Source organism: Microcebus murinus, chromosome 1 (genome assembly GCF_040939455.1).
Source record: "Microcebus murinus isolate Inina chromosome 1, M.murinus_Inina_mat1.0, whole genome shotgun sequence".
NCBI lineage: Eukaryota > Metazoa > Chordata > Mammalia > Primates > Cheirogaleidae > Microcebus > Microcebus murinus.
The window spans coordinates 91,483,620-91,507,856 of NC_134104.1; the positions used below are offsets into that span (position 1 = coordinate 91,483,620).

Here is a 24,237-nt window from a genome sequence, read left to right on the forward strand (position 1 = left end):
GGCGCTCCCGGCCCCGCCCCCGGCGCGCGGTCGCCATGGCAGCGCGGCGGCCGCGGCCTGCGGAGCCCGAGGAGCATGTGGAACGGCGAGAAGGCGGGCCCGGCCCCGGCCCCGGCCCCGGCCGGGCCCCCCTCTCCGGACCCAACCCTAGAGGACGAGCGCGGTAAGAAGTCGGGTGCCCTTCGGCCCGGCCCGGACGAAGCGCGCGAGCGGTGCCGGTTGGCACCGGCCGGTTCCCTGGAGGGGCTGCGGGCCCCCCCCAGCTGCGCGAAAGGAGGGTCGCCCCTGGAGGGTCGCCCCGGGAGGGTCGCCCCGGGAGGGTCGCCCCGGGAGGGTCGCCCCGGGAGGGTCGCCCCCGGGCATCCCAGCTGTCGCCAGATCTTTGGGGCGCCCCCAGACGCGGCCGAGAGAGGAGCGCCCGGCCGCTGCGTGGGTCCGCCTTTTGTGTGAGAGGTTGCCCAGGTGAAGGTGTGCCCGTCACTGTGCTGTGACAGTCTCCAGGAAGGAGTGTCAGGGCCCTCTTCTCGGCCCGCATTTTGTGGAAGCCCCGGAGAGCAGGTCCAGGTGGGCACCTATATACCACCTCCGTCTTCAGTATTTCTCTGCCCGTGGACTATCTCTAGCAAGTTAAGCATAGCCGGAATGGCAACCCCCTCCCCCCCATTTCGATTTTGGATGCTTGTTTTAAAGTGTGTGTTTGTGGATAGGGACCTGTGCCAGGAGCCTTCCTTCATTCTCACTGCACTCGGGAAATGGGCATTGTTACACTCTGACTTTAACATAAGAGGAAATTTGAGCTCGGAGAATTGAGGTTGCTCAAAGTTACCCATTGCAGATTCTGGGCAGGGCACCCAAGTCTGACTCACTCTCAACCCTTGGATTTCCCAGTACTTGGCTGCTCCAGTATAGAAGAGCATATTTTGGAGAGAACCATCTCCAAAATATGGAAATTTTAAAACATGCTGCCAGAGGTGCAGATGAAAAATGAAATTTGGGTTAGTTAGATTCCTGACATTTTCCTGCATAGCTGAGTTATTCCTTAGTTTTTACTTCACAATTTGAAGACTGATTATTTTTCTCCTAATATGAATACAGCATAGGAATTAAATTATTGGTGCCATAAAATCCTGACATACAATACAAAGATGAATTTTAAATCAAAGGGAGAGTAGCAGAAAAATATAGCAGGAACTTTTAAACATTTGAAATCTATGGCTAGCTAATTAAATAAGAATATTTATGTAATCTTCTATGCTATTTTTAGCTTGTAATCTAAGATTCGTTTATGTCTTCACAAAAATGAGTTGAAAATCTGACACAATTCTGTGTGTCCTGTCAGCACTGAATCTCAGATTCTCAGGGCAATCATTCATTCTCTTTTTAATACCAAGGAAGATAGTAGCCAGAAGAGAGGAAGGAAGCCCAGTGGGAGCCCAGTTCCAACTTCTGATGGGGGAATATACTTTCTTTGTTTCCTGGCAAGGATGCTAAAGCCACATTTTCAAGATTGTATTCCAAGTGAGCTATGGTCACATAAGTCTGGAAAATGCAGCATTCTCATCTTTCCTCCCCACCAAGCTCAACAATTTGAAGTCTTTGTGCACTTGAGTGTTTTAAATTGTAGATAAGGCTCTGCTTAGGCTTGTTTAAAACTCAGCACATTTCAAACTTACCTGACAATAAAACTTATTCTATTTGGAATGTCTTTAATCAGAGAATTGAAGTTGCTCAAAGTTACCCACTAATGTTCTACATCTTGAACATTAGTATATCACAAAACACAGTTTGGGGAATATTGTGCTACAGTTTTATTTAAATACATGAAAATGTCCTAAAATAGGTGGAAGTTTCATTATGTGCATCCATCCAAATGACAGAAATTATGTTGACATTAAAAATTTTCAGAGAATATCCAATGACATGGGAAAACTGCTTACAACGTTAGCTAAAAAAAAATAGGCTATAAAATTATATTCAAAAATTCCTATTTTGTTTAAAAAATACTTATAAAACCAATAGGAAGGAAGTACCCTTAGACCTCAATTGTGGTTGTTCTTTGGGGGTGGGATTGTTGATGAACTTATGCTTTTTTTTTAAATTGAGATTTCCAAATTTTCTGCAATAAATGTATATTAAATTTATTTTTAAAAAGGTTATTTTAAAAAATTATAAGAAGCCAAGTATGGTGGCTCATGCTTGTAATCCCAGCATTTTTGAAGGCTAGGGCAGGAGCATTATGTGGGGCCAGTAGTCCAAGACCAGCCTGGGCAAGACAGTGAGACCCGCCCCCTCTAAAAAAATTAGCCAGGCATGGTGGCGCATGTCTGTAATCCCAGCTACTAGGGAGGCTGAGGCGGGAGAATACCTTGAGACCACGAGTCTGAGGCTACAGTGGGCTATGATCATGCCACTGTACTCCAGCCTGGACAACAGAGTGAGATCTTGTCTCAGAATAAAACAAAACAAAACAAAACACCCACAACTGTAAGAAAATTTTACTTGCTTTCATTTAAAGTATAATGTTCCTCATCTTAAATGTTGTTTTTCAGAACTGTTTAGCAAACTCCTTAATTCATATAGTGCAGAAGACATTTCTGAGATGTAGAGACTTAGAGGAGAAGCTACCTCCTAAAAAACCAGGCTGGTTGAGTAGTGAGATCTCTGAGCATGGATTTTTAAATAGACATCCATAAAAGGCGGAAGGACAGGAAACAAAGACAGACAATGGCCTATACTTCTAAGAAAAGTAACAACATAACTTATATCCCAGAAGGATCTGAGCCTTGCAAAAAGATGCTTTATAAAGTAATATTGAAAACACTAACACCATTAAGGAAAGCTGCACATATATTAGAGAAAGGAGATCTCAACTCCTGCTTTGTTTCTATCTTCTTAAGAATTTAACAGGGAAAAATCACCTTTAGAAAGAGAAATGGAAGGCCAGATAGGTAAAGAGTTTCTATGAGCTAGACCTCAACTTGGTATTGAAGAAGAACTGACAGTTATGTTTGAAGATGCTATCAACTTGGGATGGTGTAAAGGATATCGAAGACACCTGTGAGACTAATGATTTTTTAGATCCCTTTTGAGATACATTCTTGGATAAAATTGTCTTTACTTGAACTTATTTTAAGAAACCTTGAGTCGCATTAAGTGGTACAGTGGAAAGAGGTTTTGAGTCAGTTTGATTCTGCACTCTCCCATTATCTGCTGCATGGTTTTGGACAAAATATTTAATTGCTCTGGATGTCATTTGCCTTAGCTACTGGTCCTGGCACATAATAGAGGTTAGTTCTCCCTGTATGTCACTTCCAAGTTTGGATGCTGACTCAAGCCAGTGTCTGCTCACCCTCAGTGGGTACTTCTATGGCCTTAGTTCTCCAAACAGCATTTTTATTCTCTCCCATTCCTTTTATTTCTCTCTTCTATCCTTACTTCTGTTTCCTTTTCTATTCTACCCCTACTGTACATACACATACTTCATATATTTGAAAGAAGTGTAGTGCTTTTTTTTTTTTTTTTTTTTTTTAAAAAAAAAAAGGCTCTGGAATAATGTGATGAAGGATGCATTTATTTTTCACAAGCTCCAGAATCTATTGCTGGTCTCCAGGAAGATTATTATAATTTGTGTATGGAAAAATCCCAGAATGTTAATCCTTTTATATTGCATATACTCCAAGAAGTGGATGAACAAGTTCAAAAGGGGTAAGAAAGACAAATACTTGGTTACATCTATAGTGTTTAATGATATTCGTCTGTGTGAAAATCCTGGAATACTAAGTGATTTTATAGCCATTTGAAAATGCTCAGTAAAATGGAAATGCCTTTTGATTCAGGTAAGTAAGTAGATAAGTGATACTGTTAGTAGGTCTTAGAGGTGGAATTGTGTACTAGAAAGAGTACTAGACCAGGAATCCCCGAGTCTGGGCTCCAGATTCATATTTAACTGTAAGCTGGGTGAATTTAGGCAAAACATTGACGTTTTCAACGTCATTATTTATAAAGTGGGTATACTTTTCATGTGTGGGAAATTAAATTATATAGTACATACTAAAGTGCTTTGCAAAGCTGCAGAATGTTTAGCAGTTTTAAGTTACCTGTCTAAATCTACTTTATACTTATAAGTCTACTGCATGTTTGGTTCCAGTAATGTTATCAGTGATGTTACTATTAATATTTACACATGAAGCAAAGATACTTTTACTTCTTTACTCGGTTTCTTTGTATTTCAGAATCTTTTTGTGTATTTTAACAGACTGGAAGAAGGAATAACATTAAACATTGGTGGTAACAATCGCTTAGTGCCAGTAGAAAGAGTAACAGGTGAAGATTTTTGGATTGTTTCCAAAATTTTAAAGAATCATCTATATATTAATGGTATGTTTCCTTAAGAATCAATACTTTCTGCTTTTCATTTTCCTGATTTTAAGTATTCTTTGTAAGGAATATCAACTTTTATTCATCTGTGTCCTTTAGGTTTGGATGTTAGATATAACCTACTAAAGGATGTTGGTGCATACTATGCTGCAAAACTGCTTCAGGTATTAGTTCTGTTTACGGTGAAACCACTTAGTCTAGTGACACACAGAAAACACTAGTCCTGCAAAATGTCATGGGGTCCTGACTGTGTTATAACAATTGAAATACACTGGAAACCCATTGTACATTTGGTCTTTATTTGTACAGAGTTGGTACCTAGAGTTCCTGAGTCTTTTGCAAACTTGTATACCATGATTAAATACATAAAGCACATCCATCTTTCAATTGTTAGTCAAAACTGAATATTGTCTTTTTACTTTCATTTATATTTTGTTTAAATGAGAATGGTGATTTTTTTTCCTTAATGGTAGTTGCTTTTGTTGGAATTCAGGTTTTCTTTGTTGTATTTTCTTTGGAGGTAAGCACATTTATTTATATAAAGTGTATTTTGTGTGTGTGTGTGTATATATATATAATTGATCAGTTTTCAATAATAATGTGTAATAACATCTCTTCTCTCTTTATATAGAAGCAACTTAATCTCGTTTATTTAAACCTTATGTTTAATGATATTGAGCCCGAAGGTGGAAAATTGATTGCTAAAGCACTACATGTAAGCATTTATATAAACATTTTATTTGGGAATTTTAACTTCTGATAGCTTAGAACCAACAGACTCAAATGTTAATGTGAACTTATATTAATATTGTAGAAATGTATATTTTTATTGCACTTCAGTTAAAGTATAGATATTAAATGAATACATTTAAACTCATTTTTTAAAAATAAAGTTTTATTAAGATATAATTCTGATACATAAAATTTACCCTTTTAAAGTCCTCAATTCAGTGGTTTTTAAAAGATACAAAGCTGAGCAGCCATCACCATTATCACTATTTTTAGAACATTTTTATCACCCCATAAAGAGGCCCCATATCCATTAGCAGTCCCTCTCCATTCTTCTCTCTCCCAGTCCCCAATCCCTGGCAATCACTAATCTACTTTCCATATATATATTTGCCTATTCTGGACATTTCATATAAACAGAATCATACAATATGTGGCCTTTTGTGACTGGCTTAATGTTTTCAAGGGTCATCTCTATTGTAATATACCTTATTCCTTTTTATTGCAAAATAATACTCCATTGTATGGATATATCGCATTTTGTTCACAGACATGTGGTTTTCCACTTTTTGGCTACTATGAACATTCACGCATTTTTGTGTGGACATATGTTTTCAATTTTAGGGGTTATATACCTAGCAGTGGAATTGCTGGATCATATGGTAACTCTTTAACATGTTGAGGAACTGCCAAATTGTTTTTTAGAGTGGGTGTACCTTTTTACAGTTCTACCAACAATATGAGTGTTCCGATTTCTCTACATTCTCACCAGTACTTGTTATTGCCTTTTTTGATTTTAGCCATCCTAGTGGGTATGAAAAGGTTTTGTGGTTTTTGATTTGTATTTCCCTTTTCATGTGCTTATTGCCCATTTGTATATCTTCTTTGGAAATATATCTCTCAGATCCTTTGCCATTTTTAAATTGGGTTGTCTTTTTGAGATGTAAGAGTTCTTTATATATTCTAGATACAAGTCTCTTATTGAATGTATGATTTGTAAATATTTTCTTTCATTCTGTAGGTTGCCTTTTCACTGCGTTGGTGGATTCTTTGAAGCATAAGCACTTTTAATTTTTTTTTTTTGAGACAGAGTCTCACTCTGTTGCCCTGGCTAGAGTGCCGTGGCGTCAGCTAACTCACAGCAACCTCAAACTCCTGGGCTCAAGTGATCCTACTGCCTCAGCCTCCCGAGTAGCTGGGACTACAAGCATGTGCCACTAATTTTTGCCCAGCTAATTTTTTCTATATATTTTTAGTTGGCCAATTAATTTCTTTCTATTTTTTTAGTAGAGACAGGATCTCGCTCTTGCTCAGGCTGGTTTCGAACTCCTGACCTTGAGCAATCCACCCATCTTGGCCTCCCAGAGAGCTAGGATTACAGACATGAGCCACTGCGCCTGGCCAACACTTAAGTTTGAGAAAGCCCAATTTATCTATTTCTTCTTTTGTTACTTATGCTTTTGGTGTTATATCTTAGAAGGCTTTGCCTAACTCAAAGTCACAAAGATTTATATTTATGTTTTCACTTGAGTTTTACAGTTTTAGCTCTTTGATCCATTTTGAATTAATTTGAGAATACAGTGTGAGATAGGAATCTAAATTTATTCTTTTGGGTGGGGCACGGTGGCTCATGCCTGTAATCCTAGCACTTGGGAGGCTGAGGCAGGAGGATTGCTCGAGGTCAGGAGTTCAAAGCCAGCCTGAGCAAGAGCAAGACCCCATCTCTACTATAAAAAATATAAAGAAATTAATTGGCCAACTAATATATATAGAAAAAAAAATTAGCTGGGCATGGTGGCACATGCCTGTAGTCCCAGCTACTCGGGAGGCTGAGGCAGAAGGATTGCTTGAGCCCAGGAGTTTGAGGTTGCTTGTGAGCTAGGCTGATGCCACAGCACTCACTCTAGCCTGGGCAACAAAGTGAGACTCTCAAAAAATTAAATTAAATAAATAAATAAATAAATGTATTCTTTTGCATGTGGATATCCAGTTGTTCCAATACCATTTGTTAGATTATTCTTTCCACCATTGGATTGTTTTGACAACTTTGTCACAAAAATCAGTTGGCCATAAATATAAGGGTTTATTTCTGTACTCTCAATTCTATCCTATTGATCTACATGTCTGTCTATATGCAAGTACCATACTATCTTGATTACTATAGTTTTATAATAAATTGTGAAATCAAAGAAGCACGTTCTCTAACTCTGTTCTTTTTTTCAAGATTATGTTGGCTTTCTGTGTCCCTTAGATTTCCGCATGAATTTTATGATCAGTTTATCAATTTTTGCAAGAATAGCACCTGGGATTTTGATAGGAATTGTATTAAATCTGTAGATATATTTGGAGAGTATTGCCATCTTAACAATATCAAGTCTTCTAAATCTTGAACATGAGATGTGTTTCATTTATTTAGGTCTTCTTTAATTTCTTTCAACAATGCTTAGTTTTCAGTTTATAAGGCTTGCTTTTCTTTCGTTATATTTATTCCTGATATTTTATTCTTTTTGATATTATTGTACATGGAATTTTTGTTTTCTAAGAGACAGGGATTCACTCTGTCACTCAGCCTGGAGTAAAGTGGCATAGTCCTAGCTCACTGTAACCTCAAACTCCTGGCACCCCCACCTCAGCCTCCTGAGTAGCTGGGACTCCAGGCACTCATCAGCATGGGTGGCACTTTTTTTTTTTTTTTTGCCCAGGCTGGCCCAGGCTGGCCTCAAACTCCTGGGCTCCAGTGATCCTCTTGCTTTAGACTCCCAGAGTGCCTGGTGGAATTGTTTTCTTGATTTCACTTTTGGGTTGTTCATTGTTAGCATATAGAAATTCTGTTCTGAACTAGTTTATCAGTTCTGACTTTTTTCAGTGGATTCCTTAGGATTTTCCACACGCAAGATCGTTTCTTATACAAAGTTATATTTGTTTTCCAATTCGGATGTTTTCTGTTTTTATTGCCTAATTGCCCTTGCTAGAACCTCTAGTACAGTGTTAAATAGAAGTGGTGATAGTGGACATCCTTATCTTCTTCCTGATCATAGGGGGATTTGAATTCATTTGAGAGATAGTTACTTGCGCTATTATATACCCTAATATTTTATTCATTAGAATGATGAAACATCTATAATTTTCTTTGTGAAATATTTATCAAGAATATAAGAGATGGAATTAAACCTTGCAAATGTCTGAGAAATTATATTATTTTAAAAATGATATAGGGGAAATGGGGAGCAGGAACTGCTTAATGGGTATAGGGCCTTCTTTGAGGTGAAAAAAATGTTTTAGAACCAGCTACAGTTGATGGCTACACACACTGTGAATGTACTACCTGCCATTGAATTGTATGCTTTAAAATGGTTAGTTTTATGTTATATGAATTTTACCTCAATCAAAAAAGTGAAGTGGTATAAATTTTATTAAAAGATAAGTTTACAGAATTTCCAATGAAATGAAAGTTTATTAAAATCTGCTTTATTTACTGGTTATTGCTTGGGCATTTGTTTCTTGGGCATTCTTTCTATTAAAGTAGATTAAACTTCTATTAAACTAGATTTTTATCTCTTATGGGAAATTGAATATTATCTTTAAGGAATATATCCTGTTCTATCTCCTTGAAAAATCGATGAGTTTGCAAATAGTAATACAGTCTCCCAATTCATGTAATTTATAGAATTCTGTGGATTAAAAACTTAAGTGACTAAGTTTTGATTCTTTTTCTTTTTAGACAAATACAACTCTGAAATACCTAAGAATGACTGGAAACAAGATTGAAAATAAGGGTGGAATGTTTTTTGCTGCAATGCTGCAAATTAATTCATCCTTACAGAAATTAGATCTGGGTGATTGTGATCTGGTAAGTAAATTGGTTATAAGAAAATCACTCAGATTGTGGGTCATCCTCCTAGGAAACCAGCCTAGAGAATTGTTCAAGAGACCAGCTAAATGACAGTCTTATGAATAATTGTGCATCTAATGTCTAATACCAGAGAAGAGGTGTTTTTTTTCCTAGATAATAGTACAGACTGTTAATAAAATAAGATCATGGTAAATAATATCATAGAAAATATCTAATATAAATATTCCTTAATTTCTATCCATAGCTTATCTTAACCTATATGGAAATTTTAACAAAAAGATCATGTTCATTTTAATTAAACAAATACTACCTCATTTGTATGATTTTTTTTTTTTACTTTTGAAAATATTTTTCAGTGAGTAGTTATTTATATTGTAGCTTAAAAACTTAAGTTGAAAATACTAAATGCTGCTCCGAAGTTGGGCAAGGTGTTGCATGCCTGTAGTCTCAGCTATTCAGAAGGCTGAGGTGGAAGGACCCCTTCAGCCAAGGAGTTCCAGGCTGCAGTGCACTGTGATGATACCTGTGGATAGCCACTCTACTCCAGCCTGGGTAATGTGGTGAGACCCATATGTGAAAAGGCATAAGATAAGAGCTATTCTGAGCCTTTATCTGGCCCAATAATGAGAAACGTATGTTTTTTGCATGTCTTCAAATTCCAGGCTTCACTTTCTAAAACATGCTTTCAAATCTTCAGGACTACTCTTGGGAACCTGTTGTATAGCCTCAGATTAATGCAATATCAATGTGACATGAAAACAATAAGCATGGGCCAAGAGGCTCTTTGGGGTAATAGTTTTTGAGTGACTATCTTTTTAAGGTGGTAGATGCAGCCAGCATGGTTCTGGGAAAGCATTAATTTGGTATTTATTGTCTACACATATCAGTTACTATGTTAGATACTAAGGATACAACAGTTAATTATATGGCCTCTGTCCTTATGAAGCTTATATTGTAATTGAGAAAACATTGATAAAGAAATAGAGAAAAATGGCCAGGCACAGTGGCTCACATCTATAATCCTAGCACTCTGGGAGGCCGAGAAGGGAGGATGGCTTGATGTCAGTCAGGAGTTTGAGATCAGCCTGAGCAAGAGTGAGACTCTGTCAGTCTCTACCAAAAATAGAAAAAATTAGCTCGTTGTGGTAGCACAAACCTGCAGTCCCAGCTACTTGGGAGGCTGAGGCAGGAGGATCGCTTGAGCCCAGATTTGAGGTTACAATGAGATATGAAGCTGCTGCTGCACTCTAGCAGGGGTGACATAGCGACTCTGTCTCAAAAAAAAAAAAAAAAAAAAAAAGAGAGAGAGAGACAGAAAAGTGCTACAAAGATAATTATGTTGATAATGGGGAGGAGATAATTCTGCTTGACAGGCTGATCACCTGAGTAGGTAATACAATATTTAGAAATTATGAGTGATGAGAAAAAATTGCCATGGAAAAGATCCATGGCAGAGCATTCCAGGCAGAGGATCCAGCATGCAGACACTGAGATGGTGCTTCCTAAGTTTGATATGGGTAGCACTACTGGTGCAGGATGAGGTAATTTTAATACTCATGTATTTATTTTTACAAGTGTTTTCTATTTATTTCAAGGGATTATGGTTTTCCATTTGTGAGAGTGACACAAAGTTTTATTTAAAAATAAATATAAGTGAAAAAGTCAGTTGGCTTAATGGAAACATTAAGTAAATATTTTACATATTCAGATATGGCAAAAATCATGAGGTATGTGAATAATGAAATAGCGAATCTGAGAGGTTTTAAGAACTGAAAAATCAGAGTGGCTTAGCAGAGGAAATTAAAATAATATCTCAAAGTAAAGGTGGAGAGGTTCAAAGGCCAGATCTGACAAGGTTGTGTGGGGTATGTCATGGGTCAAGGGAAGAAGAGGGATTGTATTACAAATGCAAATTATGGAAAGCCTTTATGTTAAGGGGTAACATGATCTGATTGGTGCTTTTAAATCACTGATTTCTCTATGGAAAATTAAAGGGTGACAAGAGGAATCCAACTGACCACTTAGATAGTTACTGCAGTAGTCGAGGTGAGAGATGAGGACTTGTGCTGGGGTGTAGCTCTAGAGATGTACAGGAACAGAATAATTTGAGGCATCTTTTGGAGGCAGAATCTTTAAGATGTACTGAGCAACTGGATGGGAGGGTGAGAGGAATGGCAGAGGGAGAGGAAGCCCATGTTTTCTGGCATAACATCTAGGTGTGTATATTGGTGCCCATTATGGGTATGGGGGAGGATTCAGCTCTTCTAGTCAGATAGAGGGAGGACTGTGGGAACTGTAAAAAATGTGACTAGTAACCCTTTACCACCATATACGCACTTAAGTACTAGTATGAATATAAAAGAATGCTGGCACAAGGGTGTGTATTGCATAAGTAGTATAAGCTCCAGCTGGGATCCACATAGAATCTTGGGGGCTTCGGAGTAAACCTAGAGCCAGTCGCCCAGGAAATGGATGCTGAAACATTAAGAAAACCCCCATGCATGTTTTAGATAGATTTTAGGGCAGGGAGAAAAGAACACTGAAACTGTTTTTTTTTTGTTTTTTGTTTTTGAGATACGGTCTTGCTCTATTATACAAGCTGGAGTACAGTGGTGCAATCATAGCTCACTGCAACCTCAAACTACAGGGCTGAAGCGATCCTCCTGCCTAAGCCTCCCAAGTAGCTGGGACTACATACATGTACCACCATATTACCTAATTTTTAAATTTTTTTTTTTTTAGAGATAGGGTCTAGCTATATTGCCCAGGCTGGTCTCCTGGGCGCAAGTGATCCTCCTGCCTCAGCTTCCCAAAGTGTTGGGATTATAGGCATGAGCTACTGCACCCAGCAACAATGCATTTTTTAATTTGGTTGACCTACAATTCAAAGTATACAAAATGCTTAAATGTTAAATACAATTTTGATTTATCAGAATTCAGATAACTGATCTTGAAATATTTATATAGGAAGATTAATTTATATAATTTGTCAGTTTCTTTAATGAATTTACTTGTTTTTAGGGGATGCAAAGTGTGATAGCATTTGCTACAGTACTAACCCAAAACCAAGAAATTAAGGGAATAAACCTTAACCGACCTCTACTATATGGAGAACAGGTATGTATTCAAAGTGATGGTAGTTAACATAATGTGAATAAAACTAAGGCACCACTGAAGTTTATGTCAAAGTATATGAATACATTGTGTTTGTAGAATGATACCTACTATATCTTGTAAACTCCTGTTTACAAATAAAAACCTTCATTTAAAGGAAAATTAGGGCTGGGTGCAGTGGCTAATGTCTGTAATCCCAAAACTTTGGGAAGGCAAGAAGATCACTTGACCTCAGGAGTTCAAGACCAGCCTGAGTGACATAGCGAGACCCTGCCTCAAAAAAAAAAAAAAAAAGAACTTTATGGACTATATCCCTGTGAAAATAAGTATGTTTAAGTTTATGAAATCATATTATAAGCATAATTCCTCTTTTAAATATGCTGTGTGGTGTCAGTATTCCCAAATCCATCTGAGAACATTATTAAAACACACCAGGGCCCCTTTCGCAGGCCCATGCCCTTGATCTCAACCTGGTGCTTCTGGCAACCAGCTAGGCTCTAGCCTGCTTTGTTCTTCCCCAGGGCAGCCACCACCTTGCCTATCCTCGAAGGTCCTATTCCACATATTAACCTGCAAACCTATTCCATTTAAGGGGTTTTACTGTTCATTACCATGCAGGAACAAGCAATAACAAAAAGCTATGAGATGGTGGGGCCCACCTTTGACTGCTCATTGGCATTATCTGGGGAACTTGGAAAAATACCAATGCCAGGTGCCACTCTAGACAAGTTAGGTCACAAACCCAATAAATGGGGCTAATGCCCTTTAGTATTTCTGACAGTATTTCCTATTTTTAATAAGGATAGTCCCTCATTCAAGATTTTTAGCCTAAAACTGCAATCATGGCACAGACACAAAAAAGAACCAAGTCTGTCCTCCGTGCTAGGCACTAAGCAAACCTCCCCAAGTGGTCAGTTTGTATTTTTTAATACCCCAGACTACACAGCATTCCCTTGGGTATATCTTTTCAGTGTCAAAGCAGTAATTTCAACAAATCAAACACAGAATTATAGGATTTTGAACAGTAATAAATGCTTTGCAGTCTGCTGTAGAACACTTATTTTGTACTAGATGCTTTTAAATTGTTAACTTATTTAATTCTGTGAGGAAACCATAATTTCACCTACTTTACAGAAAAGGAAACTAAGACTCAGCTAGATGAAAATAATTTGCCCAAAGTTATATAGCTAGTAAAGCTATTATCTGGATACTTTTGATTACTATAAAGCTCACATGTATTTTCTGCTATTGCTAGGTGGTTTATTTAACTTCTAAAGTTTTTCTCAAAGTGCTTTTACATAATTAAAAAAATAAAGCTATCCATGTTCATCAACATTTCCAATGATTATAAAACTTATTACATGTTATATATAGCAACCATGAAAGAGGACTCTTGTCACAAAATACTTTGGCCCATTCATTTCAACATATGCTTTGGTTTTGTTAAAAACTTAAAATGCTTGGTATTCAAATCCTCATTGAGGGTAAATACCTTTTGCCTAGAAACAACTAAATTGTGGAACTTAAAAGTATTTTGATGACCAGAAAACAAGAGTAAAACATATTAGGAATTTGGGATGATTATAAAAGGGAAGAATCAGCTATATCAGAGGGTTAATGAGAATACTTTTAAAATAAAACCAAGACTGGGAAATTTCTTTATGTTTTGTCTAAAAACCATCAAGAAATGAAGACCAGGAGCAAGGTTCAGAAACATATAGAGAGTACCAGAAAGATTTAGACACTATTGAAAGGACAGTATACATGCTCAGTACAGGATGGTCACAATTGTTTTGATTTTTTTTCCTTCTGAAATGCATGTTTGATTGTTGGGTTTTTTTTTAACTAAATTAAACAGACTCTTTTACATCACTTTTAATCATGGTATTTTACAAGTGCCTGCTACCTGTGTCTGAGGTTAAAGATATCATTTGTGGCAAAGATGATTTTTTTTTCAGATAGGGCCAAACAAATGCAAACTGTAGACCAACAGTCTTAACCAACATAATTTTTTTAAAAAGTGAATTTAAATAACAGCATTTATTTGGAGTAACATGTACTGCTTCCAAATTATATTTTAGAAACAAGATTTAATCCATTTTTAGGAAGAGTCCACAGTCCATCTAGGCCATATGTTGAGAGAAAATCACTATCTTATTGAACTACACGTGTGTAAACATGGTATCAAAAACTGTGGTTTTCAACGGTTATGTAATGCACTGTATGTGAACACTAGTCTACGTTACCTTGATGTCAGCTGGTAAGTGATAATTTACATATTAGTAATTCGAAAGTTAAGTCATGAGAATAATCTATGTAAATAATTCATAGTCCATGGGATACTGTTAAGACGCTATCTCTTAATAACTTGAAAGAGGAAATTTGGTTGTGTATACTGGAATAAAAACAATATTTTATGGTGAATTTTCATTAACTTTCTTGGAAATTGAATGATTAAAATAAATCTTTACTGGCTGGATGCAGTGACTCACGCCTGTAATCCTAGCACTCTGGGAGGCCAAGGCAGGATCACTCGAGGTCTGGAATTCGAGACCAGCCTGAGCAAGAGCAAGACACCATCTCTACTAAAAACAGAAAGAAATTAGCTGGACAACTAAAACTATATAGAAAAAATTATCTGGGCATGGTGGCACATGCCTGTAGTTCCAGCTACTCAGGAAGCCGAGGTATAAGGATTGCTTAAGCCCAGGTGTTTGAGGTTGCTGTGAACTAGGCTGATGCCATGGCACTCTAGCCGGGGCAACAGAGTGGGACTCTGTCTCAAAAATAAATAAATAAATAAATCTTTACTGAGATATAAAGTACTGTTTAATAGTTTTCAAATATCTTATTTCTATGAATAAAACACTATTTCATATTTTAAAATATATTTTTATTTTCCCAGCAATAAAATAACTCGTGATGGAATAGAGTATTTGGCTGATGTATTGAAAAGCAACACTACCTTGGAAGTAATAGATCTTTCTTTTAACAGAATAGAAAATGCAGGAGCAAACTATCTCAGTGAAACTCTTACTTCACACAACAGGAGTCTGAAAGCGTCAGTATGGCTTTATATTTAATCAAAATAACAGAAAAGCTTAAATTTTTAAATACCTTAAACCCCTTAACTCTTAAGATTATGATGAAATATGAAAACTCAGTTTCTAAATTGAAATAGTACTAAGTAATGGTAAATGTTTCAATTTCTATATTTCAAAAGTAATGTCTTTTACAAGATACTGTTTGATTCTAATTATGATTCCTTCTTAAAATTAATGATAAATTATTATTACTTATATTATTTATCCTGATTTCTAATAGAAAAATCATAAGCATTCAATATGATCAAGATGTAAAAATAAAATGAATTAAGAAGAAAATACTACTTAGGTGACTTTAACCAGAAAGCAATATGTATTTTTATCATATACCTATATAATCTACCCAAATATTTACTGAATAATATAAAACAAAAGACTGTTTTCAAAATGTAGGTAGCTCTACTAGGTATACAAACATCCAGTTAGAAAACTAAATTTCTTGGATTTTATACTATATTAAAACATAGCAAAGAATAATGCTAAGGCTTTACATAAGAAAATGTTTGTAATAAATATTGTTGCTAACTTATGCATTCTTTCTTTGTGCAACTATTGCTTTTCAGGGTTCTTACCTTTTGTTTTTTCACAGGTTGTCAGTAGTGAGCAACAGAATAGAGGGAGAAGGACTTATTGCACTTTCACAAGCAATGAAAACAAATCCCATATTTTCTCATATCTATATTTGGGGAAACAAATTTGATGAGGCTACATGTGTAGTAAGTTTTTTTCTTCACTGAAGTTTTTTTCTGGGATCTTCTCTTTAATATCAGATATTATTTACAGGTGCCTTAGTAATGGCTACAAAGTATAGTGAGACATTGCAATTTTGTTAGTTTTTAATATAATCCTAAAAATTAGCTACTTGAAAATTTTGTAGTAAAAATAATAATAATAATAATAAAAAAGAAAATCTTGCCAAACTTGGGAAAAAATATAATTAAAAAAATGAAAATGTTGTGGTTGAATAACAAAAGATATCAAATACCATGTATTAGTATTAAAGATCACTGAATTACATAGTTCCAATTTTTCCAAAAGTTAAAAAAATATCACCTGGCTGGGCATGGTGGCTCAAACTTATAATCCTAGCACTCTGGGAGGCCAAGGCAGGAGGATCACTTGAGGTCAAGAGTTCTAGACCAGGCCAGGCGTGGTGGCTCACGCCTGTAATCCTAGCACTCTGGGAGGCCGAGGTGGGAGAATCCTTTGAGCTCAGGAGTTTGAGACCAGCCTGAGCAAGAGTGAGACCCCGCCTCTACTATAAATAGAAAGAAATTAATTGGCCAACGAATATATATAGAAAAAATTAGCCAGGCATGGTGGCGCATGCCTGTAGTCTCAGCTACTCGGGAGGCTGAGGCAGGAGGATTGCTTGAGCCCAGGAGTTTGAGGTTGCTGTGAGCCAGGCTGACGCCACGGCACTCACTCTAGCCTGGGCAACAAAGTGAGACTCTGTCTCAAAAAAAAAAAAAAAAAAGAGTTCTAGACCAGCCTGAGCAAGAGCATGACCCGTCTCTACTAAAAACAGAAAAAATTAAACAGGCGTGTTGGTGTGCACCTGTAATCCCAGCTACTCAGGAGGCTGAGGCAGGAAGATTGCTTGAGCCTAGGAGTTTGAGGTTGCTGTGAGCTAGGCTGATGCCATGGCACCCTAGGTAGGGTGACATAGACTCTGTCTCAAAGAAAAAACAAAAATTACAACTGTTGATTTAATATAGCAAAAATTCCAGTCTGCTCCGTAATAATTATATAAAACTATGGAATTGGAGAAAGATAGTACAAGCTGTCAAGATATTTGGTACATTGCTTATATAAATACAGAGAGCCCTTGATTCTACTTTCAGAGCAAACAAAAAGCATAGTAACAATAGTTTTCATTTGGAAAGAATGAAGGAAAAAAGTAGATGTTAAAATTCTAAAAATTAACAAAAGGACCAACCCAAATCCCACGACTAAAAAGATTAATAAAATGTACATGATTGTCTGAATAATAACTCTTAATTTTAGAAACACATGCATATCCTTTAGTAGCTAGTTCTACACACCTAGAAGCTAAGTTGGGTTTGGAACTAATGATGAATGACAAGCCAAAGGAGAAAGCAAACTAGATTTTAAAATTTTTTAATGTCTAAATATCTGCCTCTTTCTCTATAATGACAACCAATTCAACATGTTTGTAATGACAACTTTACATAGGTACCAAGGATCCATAAGAGATGTACAGAGAAAATTCTACAATGACGAAATAATTAATAGGCCAGCATCTAATACTACAGAATTGTCTCTCTTAGCCTAAATGTGTAGATTAGCTTCAGGGGAATGATGAATTCCATATAATTGTATGTCCAAATCTGGAATTCTCTTTATTTTTCTGGGTCCCTAGCTATCAGCAGAATTTTCAGAGTGTATACAATAGCCCTCCTACCGCCACCCCCATCCCAATTTAAGAACACCTATTGGGACTTGAAAATTTTGATCATAGGACCCTTGGTGCACAAAATTGGTAGTATAGAGAACTAACTCTAAGAGTTACAAAATGATAAAACATGCTTAATATATCAAAACTGAGAAATAAGTTTTACAGTATTATAATTTCATTGTGTATAATTAAATGAATAAAAATCTAGCTACAATACCTGGGAAATACTAAAATCCAGCAATGTTATTAAGAATATTTGATTTTAAACTACAAATTAGCATAGCTAATTTGAATCTTCAAGTTTAAGCACTGTAAATTGAATAAATTATTTTCTCAGTGATATAGTTTTTCTTTTTTAAAAAAATCCTAGGCATATTCAGACTTGATTCAAATGGGCCGTCTAAAACCAGATAATACAGATGTGGAGCCTTTTGTGGTGGATGGACACGTGCATCTTGCAGAGGTCTCCAATGGCCTTAAAAAGCATTATTATTGGACACCAGCTTACGGAGAAGCTTATGGTCCCTCATCTAATGCAGGTTTTGCTCTTACTCAAGTAGGTCAACATATGTGAAAAAGAAGCTTTAAGATATTTTCATACATTTATCTTATTATTTTCAGAGATTAATATTTAAATTAAATTTGCCTATTAAAGCTTACTAAATGTTTTCTTTCATAAATTAAAACAAGTTACTTTTTTCAAATGTGTAAAAGATAATGACTATATTAAACTTTGTATAACATTCTATGGTGAAAAACTGAGTAGGGTAATTTTTTAAAAATAATTTTACAATATAGAGATCACAATTTTAACCCTGGAGAAAGAAACCAAGGAACTAAACTAATTTCTTTTTATAATGAAAACAAAAGAAGCATACAAGTACAGAACTTATTCACATTAGTGTCACTAAAGTTGGTATTCAACCCCCCACTGCTAAATTTGACTGGCTTTAAAAAAAAGAAAAAATAATAAAAAAAAATAAAAAATAAAAAAAAAAAAAAAAAAGAAGCATACAAGTAAAGGTCATTATAGATAACTGAAAAGTTGTTATGAAGTGGTAAAAAAGTTTGTGGTAGCAAATTCCCAGTAAATTTCAAGGGGTTTCAAAGTTCAGAAGTTGAAAAGTATTCTACATATCTTATTTAGTTCATGCAGTGGGTGTAATGGCAATTTCACAAATATAGGCAAATATATATAAACATATACATACCCCTTTCCAAATAAGTCAGTGCTGCCAGCTCTTCCAACCCTTCTCTCACAGACAAATACTACCCTGACTTCTAACACCACAGAGTAGTTTTTCCTATTTTTGAACTTACATACATGGAATCATACAAAGCGAGTATGTACTTTTTGTGTCTGGCTGCTTTTGTTCAATATATGATTAGTATGATTCATTCATGCTGTTTAATGTAGCAGTAGTCCATTCATTTTTCATTCCATCACATGCTGAGTAGTAGAGGAGTCTACTGGATTTTGGAAACAGATAGCCTTTCAGAGTAAGACACAGCCACATTAAGTCTTAGCAACATGGTTTGCTTTCCCAGGCTACTAACCTATTCCTGTGTGCTATGGAAGGAACACACAAGTTCCCATATTCTTTCATGGGAAGATAGCTGAAGAGGAAGCAAGTAAGCTTACCTTGAGTCCACAGTGAGGTGGCATGTGGTAAACCTCCAATCTGACCTACACTGGATTGCTTGAGACAGAGTTGCAGGTTCTCCACATCCAAGAGAACTGAGGTGCGGTCAGTTCTGCCAAGGACAACCGGGTTCTGACCAGGCTAGTAAAGACCTGATGGCATATTTTATAAGCTGCTGTCTATTCCAGCAGAGGCCAGCAAGATGCCCAGAGAATGGGAGAGCTAAAGACCCTTTCTATTCTGATGCCATTGTGTCATGTAAGCCCCCTCCTCCATATATCTGGACACCATTTTAGAGAGAAGACAAAGGGCAGAAATAAGATAGTGCTTTCCTGAGAGATTAAGCATTACCTTAAGATACCTAAGGAGGCCGGGCACGGTGGCTCACACCTATAATCCTAGCACTCTGGGAGGCTGAATCGGGCAGATTGCTCGAGGTCAGGAGTTTGAGACCAGCCTGTGCAAGAGCAAGACCCTGTCTCTACTATAAATAGAAAGAAATTAATTGGCCAACTAATATATATAGAAAAAATCAGCCGGGCATGGTGGTGCATGCCTGTAGTCCTAGCTACTCGGGAGGCTGAGGCAGGAGGATTGCTTGAGCCCAGAAGTTTGAGGTTGCTGTGAGCCAGGCTGACGCCACGGCACTAGCCTGGGCAATAAAGTGAGACTCTGTCTCAAAAAAAAAAAAAAAAAAAAAAAGATTCCTAAGGATATTATAAATTATATCCCTTTTATATCAGGCTAGGTTTTAAACTCACTAAGACTGTAAGTTAGTTAATCTTTTTCCAGACTTACCACTGGGTATGGACTCAAGAGGAAGGACATATAAGTTCTGTTGGAAAACTCCATTTTCATTGCACATCTGAATTATAATGAGTAAATCTGCAACCATTATATGTGTTGTAAGTTTCCTTCCATTTTCCTCTTAGCAATCATCCGTTAAGACCCAGCTCAAATACAGCCTCACATTCATTACATTGTTGCGGATCATATTCTCATTATTTTTCAAATTTGAAAGTAAAAAATCAAGTATTATATATTTTTTAGATATCTGATAAAATAACAAACTTTTTTGTCTTACATACTCTCCCTTTCAAACTTTGCTATAGTATTATTCATTCACTGTGTCTTCTTAATATTTACTACTCAAACCATATCCCTCTGGCTTCTGCTCCTAGAAGCAGCTGTCTTCCAAAGGATCATCATGCTCCAATTACTCAACCCAATGTTGTCTTTGATTTATATCCTATTTCTCTGTACCATATGACCACTACAAAGCCACTTTTGTCTTTGAGAAATCTGCACCACCCTGGTTTTCTTCCTTTCTGTTAATTACTTTCCATCTCCTTCTCTTTGCTCATCCTTTAAGTGCATTTCCGCCAAGATTTTGTCCTCATCATTTATTACACCATTTCCAATAGTCTTAATCATTTCTATTTATAGAAATTATTATTTAATAGTTGCAAGATCAGCATTTCTAGCTTTAACCTCTCCTGAGTTTCAGGCGAGGTTTCCAACAACTGCTAGACATTTCATGTGTATCTCACACCACCAATTAAATTTGGTACATCCAAAACTGCTCCTTGACTTGTCTTTCCTATCACAGTCAATTGCATCACTATATTCTCAATCACTAATGATCAAAGCTTGTGTGTCCAATTCTGGGCTGCCTGATTGCAAGGAAGAGAAACTGACTCAAACCTGTTCAAGAAAAAGGGGATTTAATGTGAGGATAAAACAGCCAAAATCATTGGCATCCAGGGGCAGGAAATGAAGCACAGCTGTGCCCCTCAAGAATGAGATCGCAAAACCAGAAACAAAGGCCACTCCCTGATCTCTCTAGGACAAGTCTCTTGGCTCTGCAAACCTGCTTCATTCCCTAGCTTTTCTCTATAGATCAGCTGTCTCTGCTTCTTCATAGTTTTTTAGGTTGCTTCACTGACTTCTGGGCCAATTCTAAATGATCTTGTCATTTATGGATGTATCATTAACTGATTGTCTGAATCTCATAGCTCATATTGAGAAAGAATCTGACTAATTCAGCCTGGCCTAGGAATTGTTTTTTCCCTAGTAAAGCATCCAGTTAGGTGCGGTCACAATTATGGAATCACATGTTATAAATACGGCTGTTTAATCCCTGTTACCCAGCAGTCAGTTGTGGTTGGCATGTGAGGGTCATGCGTTATAAACCTGACCATCTAATCAATCCCACACCTTCAGCACAGAGTATGAGTAGGACTATTTCAAGTAAGATTGTATAGGTGTAGTGCTAGATATATCTGACTCCTATCTCCTCCCTGCTGTCTCTCCATTCTGTCTACCTTACTCCTCACTCAGCTACAGGCACATTCCTGCCATCAGCCATCTCCTCGTTTGCCTATCCAGGTGAGCAGTGGCCCTCGCTCTGTCCATCCAACTTTCGTTGACTGCTCAGCATTTCCTTTCTTCCCTTCCCCCACTATAACACTCAAGTCTAGTTTTATTGCTAGTTAAGACAGGCTTGGCTTTCCCATTTGACTGTAAACTTAAGGGTAGAGTTTATCTTACTTACCTCTGTAGCTTTATGTACTCTGATTTCAATGCTTTTCTAGCATTTGAAATACTGGTCAGATATTTTTATTCAAGTATGTAGATGTTCACATCCATGATGTTTATTTTAGTATATTCCTCTTGAAATTAAATACCCTATTTCTGGAAGGTTACTATGTTTGTATGATAATTATCTAATTTCTTAAACATATGCAGATGATCTAACTTAAGATGTTTAAGATGGTTTGACTTACAATTTTTCAACTTTACAATGCTACAAAAGCAATATACATTCAGTATATTCAGCTGTGTACTTATATTTAATATTTCATCGTAAGTCAAGGAGCTCTGTACATCAAACTTGAGTGGAGGCAGGAGTTGCAGACGACAGAAGAGTAGACTATATTATTGTCTCGATAAATTAATTGATTTAATAACAATCAATTAACTTCAATAACTATATCTCAATATTTTTCATAAATAAAAATGTATAATTTAAATTGTATTCTAATGCAATTAAATTAAGATTGCATTAAAATATAATTTCTTTTTACTTGGTGGTATTTCTAGCCAGTTCTAGAGACTCACAATCTCTAGGTAAAAGACAGAAAGTTATCTTCAAGAGCTGCATTTTTAACTGCTTCTCTAAAGGTAGAACATCAAGAAATGTCAAGGATAACAGTTCTCAATGTTTGGTATACATTAAAATCACCTGTGGGGCTTCCAGTAGGTATAAGGTGGGGTGGGCCTGGGTATTGTTATCATTGACTGCCACACTAGAAAAGTTTTTTCCTTTGCAGTCACGGTGTTTTATTAGGAAAATAGAATAAAAACTTGAAAACAAAACAAAATGATCCTTTCTAATTTAATGAAAAATTTGTGGGAGGCTGAGGCAGGAGAATCGCTCAAGGTCAGAAGTTCGAAACTAGCCTGAGCAAGAGCGAGACCCCGTCTCTACTAAAAATAGAAAGAAATTAATTGGCCAACTAAAAATATATAGAAAAATATAGCCGGGCATGGTGGTACATACCTGTAGTCCCACCTACTCGGGAGGCTGAGGCAGGATTGCTTGAGCCCAGGAGTTTGAGGTTGCTGTGAGCTAGGCTGACGCTGCAGCACTCTAGCCCGGGCAACAGAGTGAGACTCTCTCAAAAAAAAAAAAAAAAAAAATTTGTGTTTTTAAATTGCTTTCTGTGAGTTATATGCAACTTGAAAAATAGTTCTTGCAGCTCCCCAGGTGAAGAGACGTGTGAGTTACATATGCTTCACAAGGCCCTGGGCTCAAAACTAGTGTGAGCTAAATGCAACTCACATGGCAGTTAGTGTGTTAAAAATGTTTCTGATATGTACCAAATGTTAGAACTATTAGTCTAGGATATTTCAAAAAAGGAGTACATGTACATTGTCTGTTTCAGCTACTTATTTACATAATTTCTGTAGGATTGAAACAAAGAAATGATAAACTACTGTTGCAATGGAACTGACAAAACTTTTAACTTTGAAAAAAAGTTTGTCTATCAAAATAATCCTGTGACATTATTAAGACAAATGCCATTTAAAAACAGTAGAAAAACATTTATACATAATCTATGGTTCCTTTAAAACAATCTAAAATCTAACAATATAGTAGGAATAATCTAATACAAAATTAAATTTGTTTAGGAAATTACCTTTTCAGTTAAGATCTTCTGCCTTCTAAAGACTTTCAGAAAAACTTTCTAATACTTAAATAGAACATGCATATTATGATAAATAATAGCACACCATTATGAGAAGAATGACAAGAAGGGAAACTCAGGCTTCAAGCTTTCTGTACATGTCATTTTGGAAGAGCAGATGATGGCTCAAGCCATGTCAAATTTAAAATAAGATTATTTTAGCTGAGAAGCAGATAATGTGATGAATAAAAGCATAGTCAGTCAACTTCAGCCACTCTAGTCCTATCAAATAATACTACAGGGGGCCGGGCGTGGTGGCTCACGCCTGTAATCCTAGCACTCTGGGAAGCTGAGGTGGGCAGATTGCTGGACTTCAGGAGTTTGAAACCAGCCTGAGCAAGACCGAGACCCCATCTCTACTAAAAATAGAAAGAAATTAATTGGCCAACTAATATATATATAAAAAAAAAAAGAAATTAGCTGGGCATGGTGGCGCATGCCTGTAGTCCCAGCTACTCGGGAGTCTGAGGCAGAAGGATTGCTTGAGCCCAGGAGTTTGAGGTTGCTGTGAGCTAGGCTGACGCCACAGCACTCACTCTAGCCTGGGCAACAAAGCTAGACTCTGTCTCAAAACAAAACAAAACAAAACAAAATAACACTACAAAGAATAAATTTGAAGGCTAATCTATACAAAGGCAAAGTGCTAATTATATTAGAGGCAATTTGGCAACTGTTGCCCTCATGTAATTATAACATCACTGTAGCAGCTTTTAAAATGAGATTTTGTTCATTAGATGCTTAGATTAAT

General features: G+C 36.7%; 1 protein-coding gene across 3 annotated transcripts in view; it reads left to right on the forward strand.

The window, feature by feature from the left end:
• The first annotated feature begins 16 nt into the window (after positions 1-16).
• Positions 17-24,237, forward strand: part of LRRC34 (leucine rich repeat containing 34) — a 28,521-nt gene continuing 4,300 nt past the window's right edge. The window contains exons 1-11 of one of the 3 annotated variants that reach the window (XM_076004014.1): positions 17-163; positions 3,585-3,705; positions 4,256-4,377; positions 4,477-4,541; positions 5,009-5,092; positions 8,828-8,956; positions 11,981-12,076; positions 14,179-14,333; positions 14,979-15,134; positions 15,767-15,893; positions 17,967-18,152. In XM_076004014.1, coding sequence (XP_075860129.1) covers positions 76-163; positions 3,585-3,705; positions 4,256-4,377; positions 4,477-4,541; positions 5,009-5,092; positions 8,828-8,956; positions 11,981-12,076; positions 14,179-14,333; positions 14,979-15,134; positions 15,767-15,893; positions 17,967-18,152 — 1,329 coding nt within the window. In that variant the 5' untranslated portion in view covers positions 17-75. Of the gene's footprint in view, positions 565-3,584; positions 3,706-4,255; positions 4,378-4,476; positions 4,542-5,008; positions 5,093-8,827; positions 8,957-11,980; positions 12,077-14,178; positions 14,334-14,978; positions 15,135-15,766; positions 15,894-17,966; positions 18,343-24,237 lie in introns of those variants that run through there. The other 2 variants (XM_020286249.2, XM_076004020.1) reach the window with 2 other exon arrangements.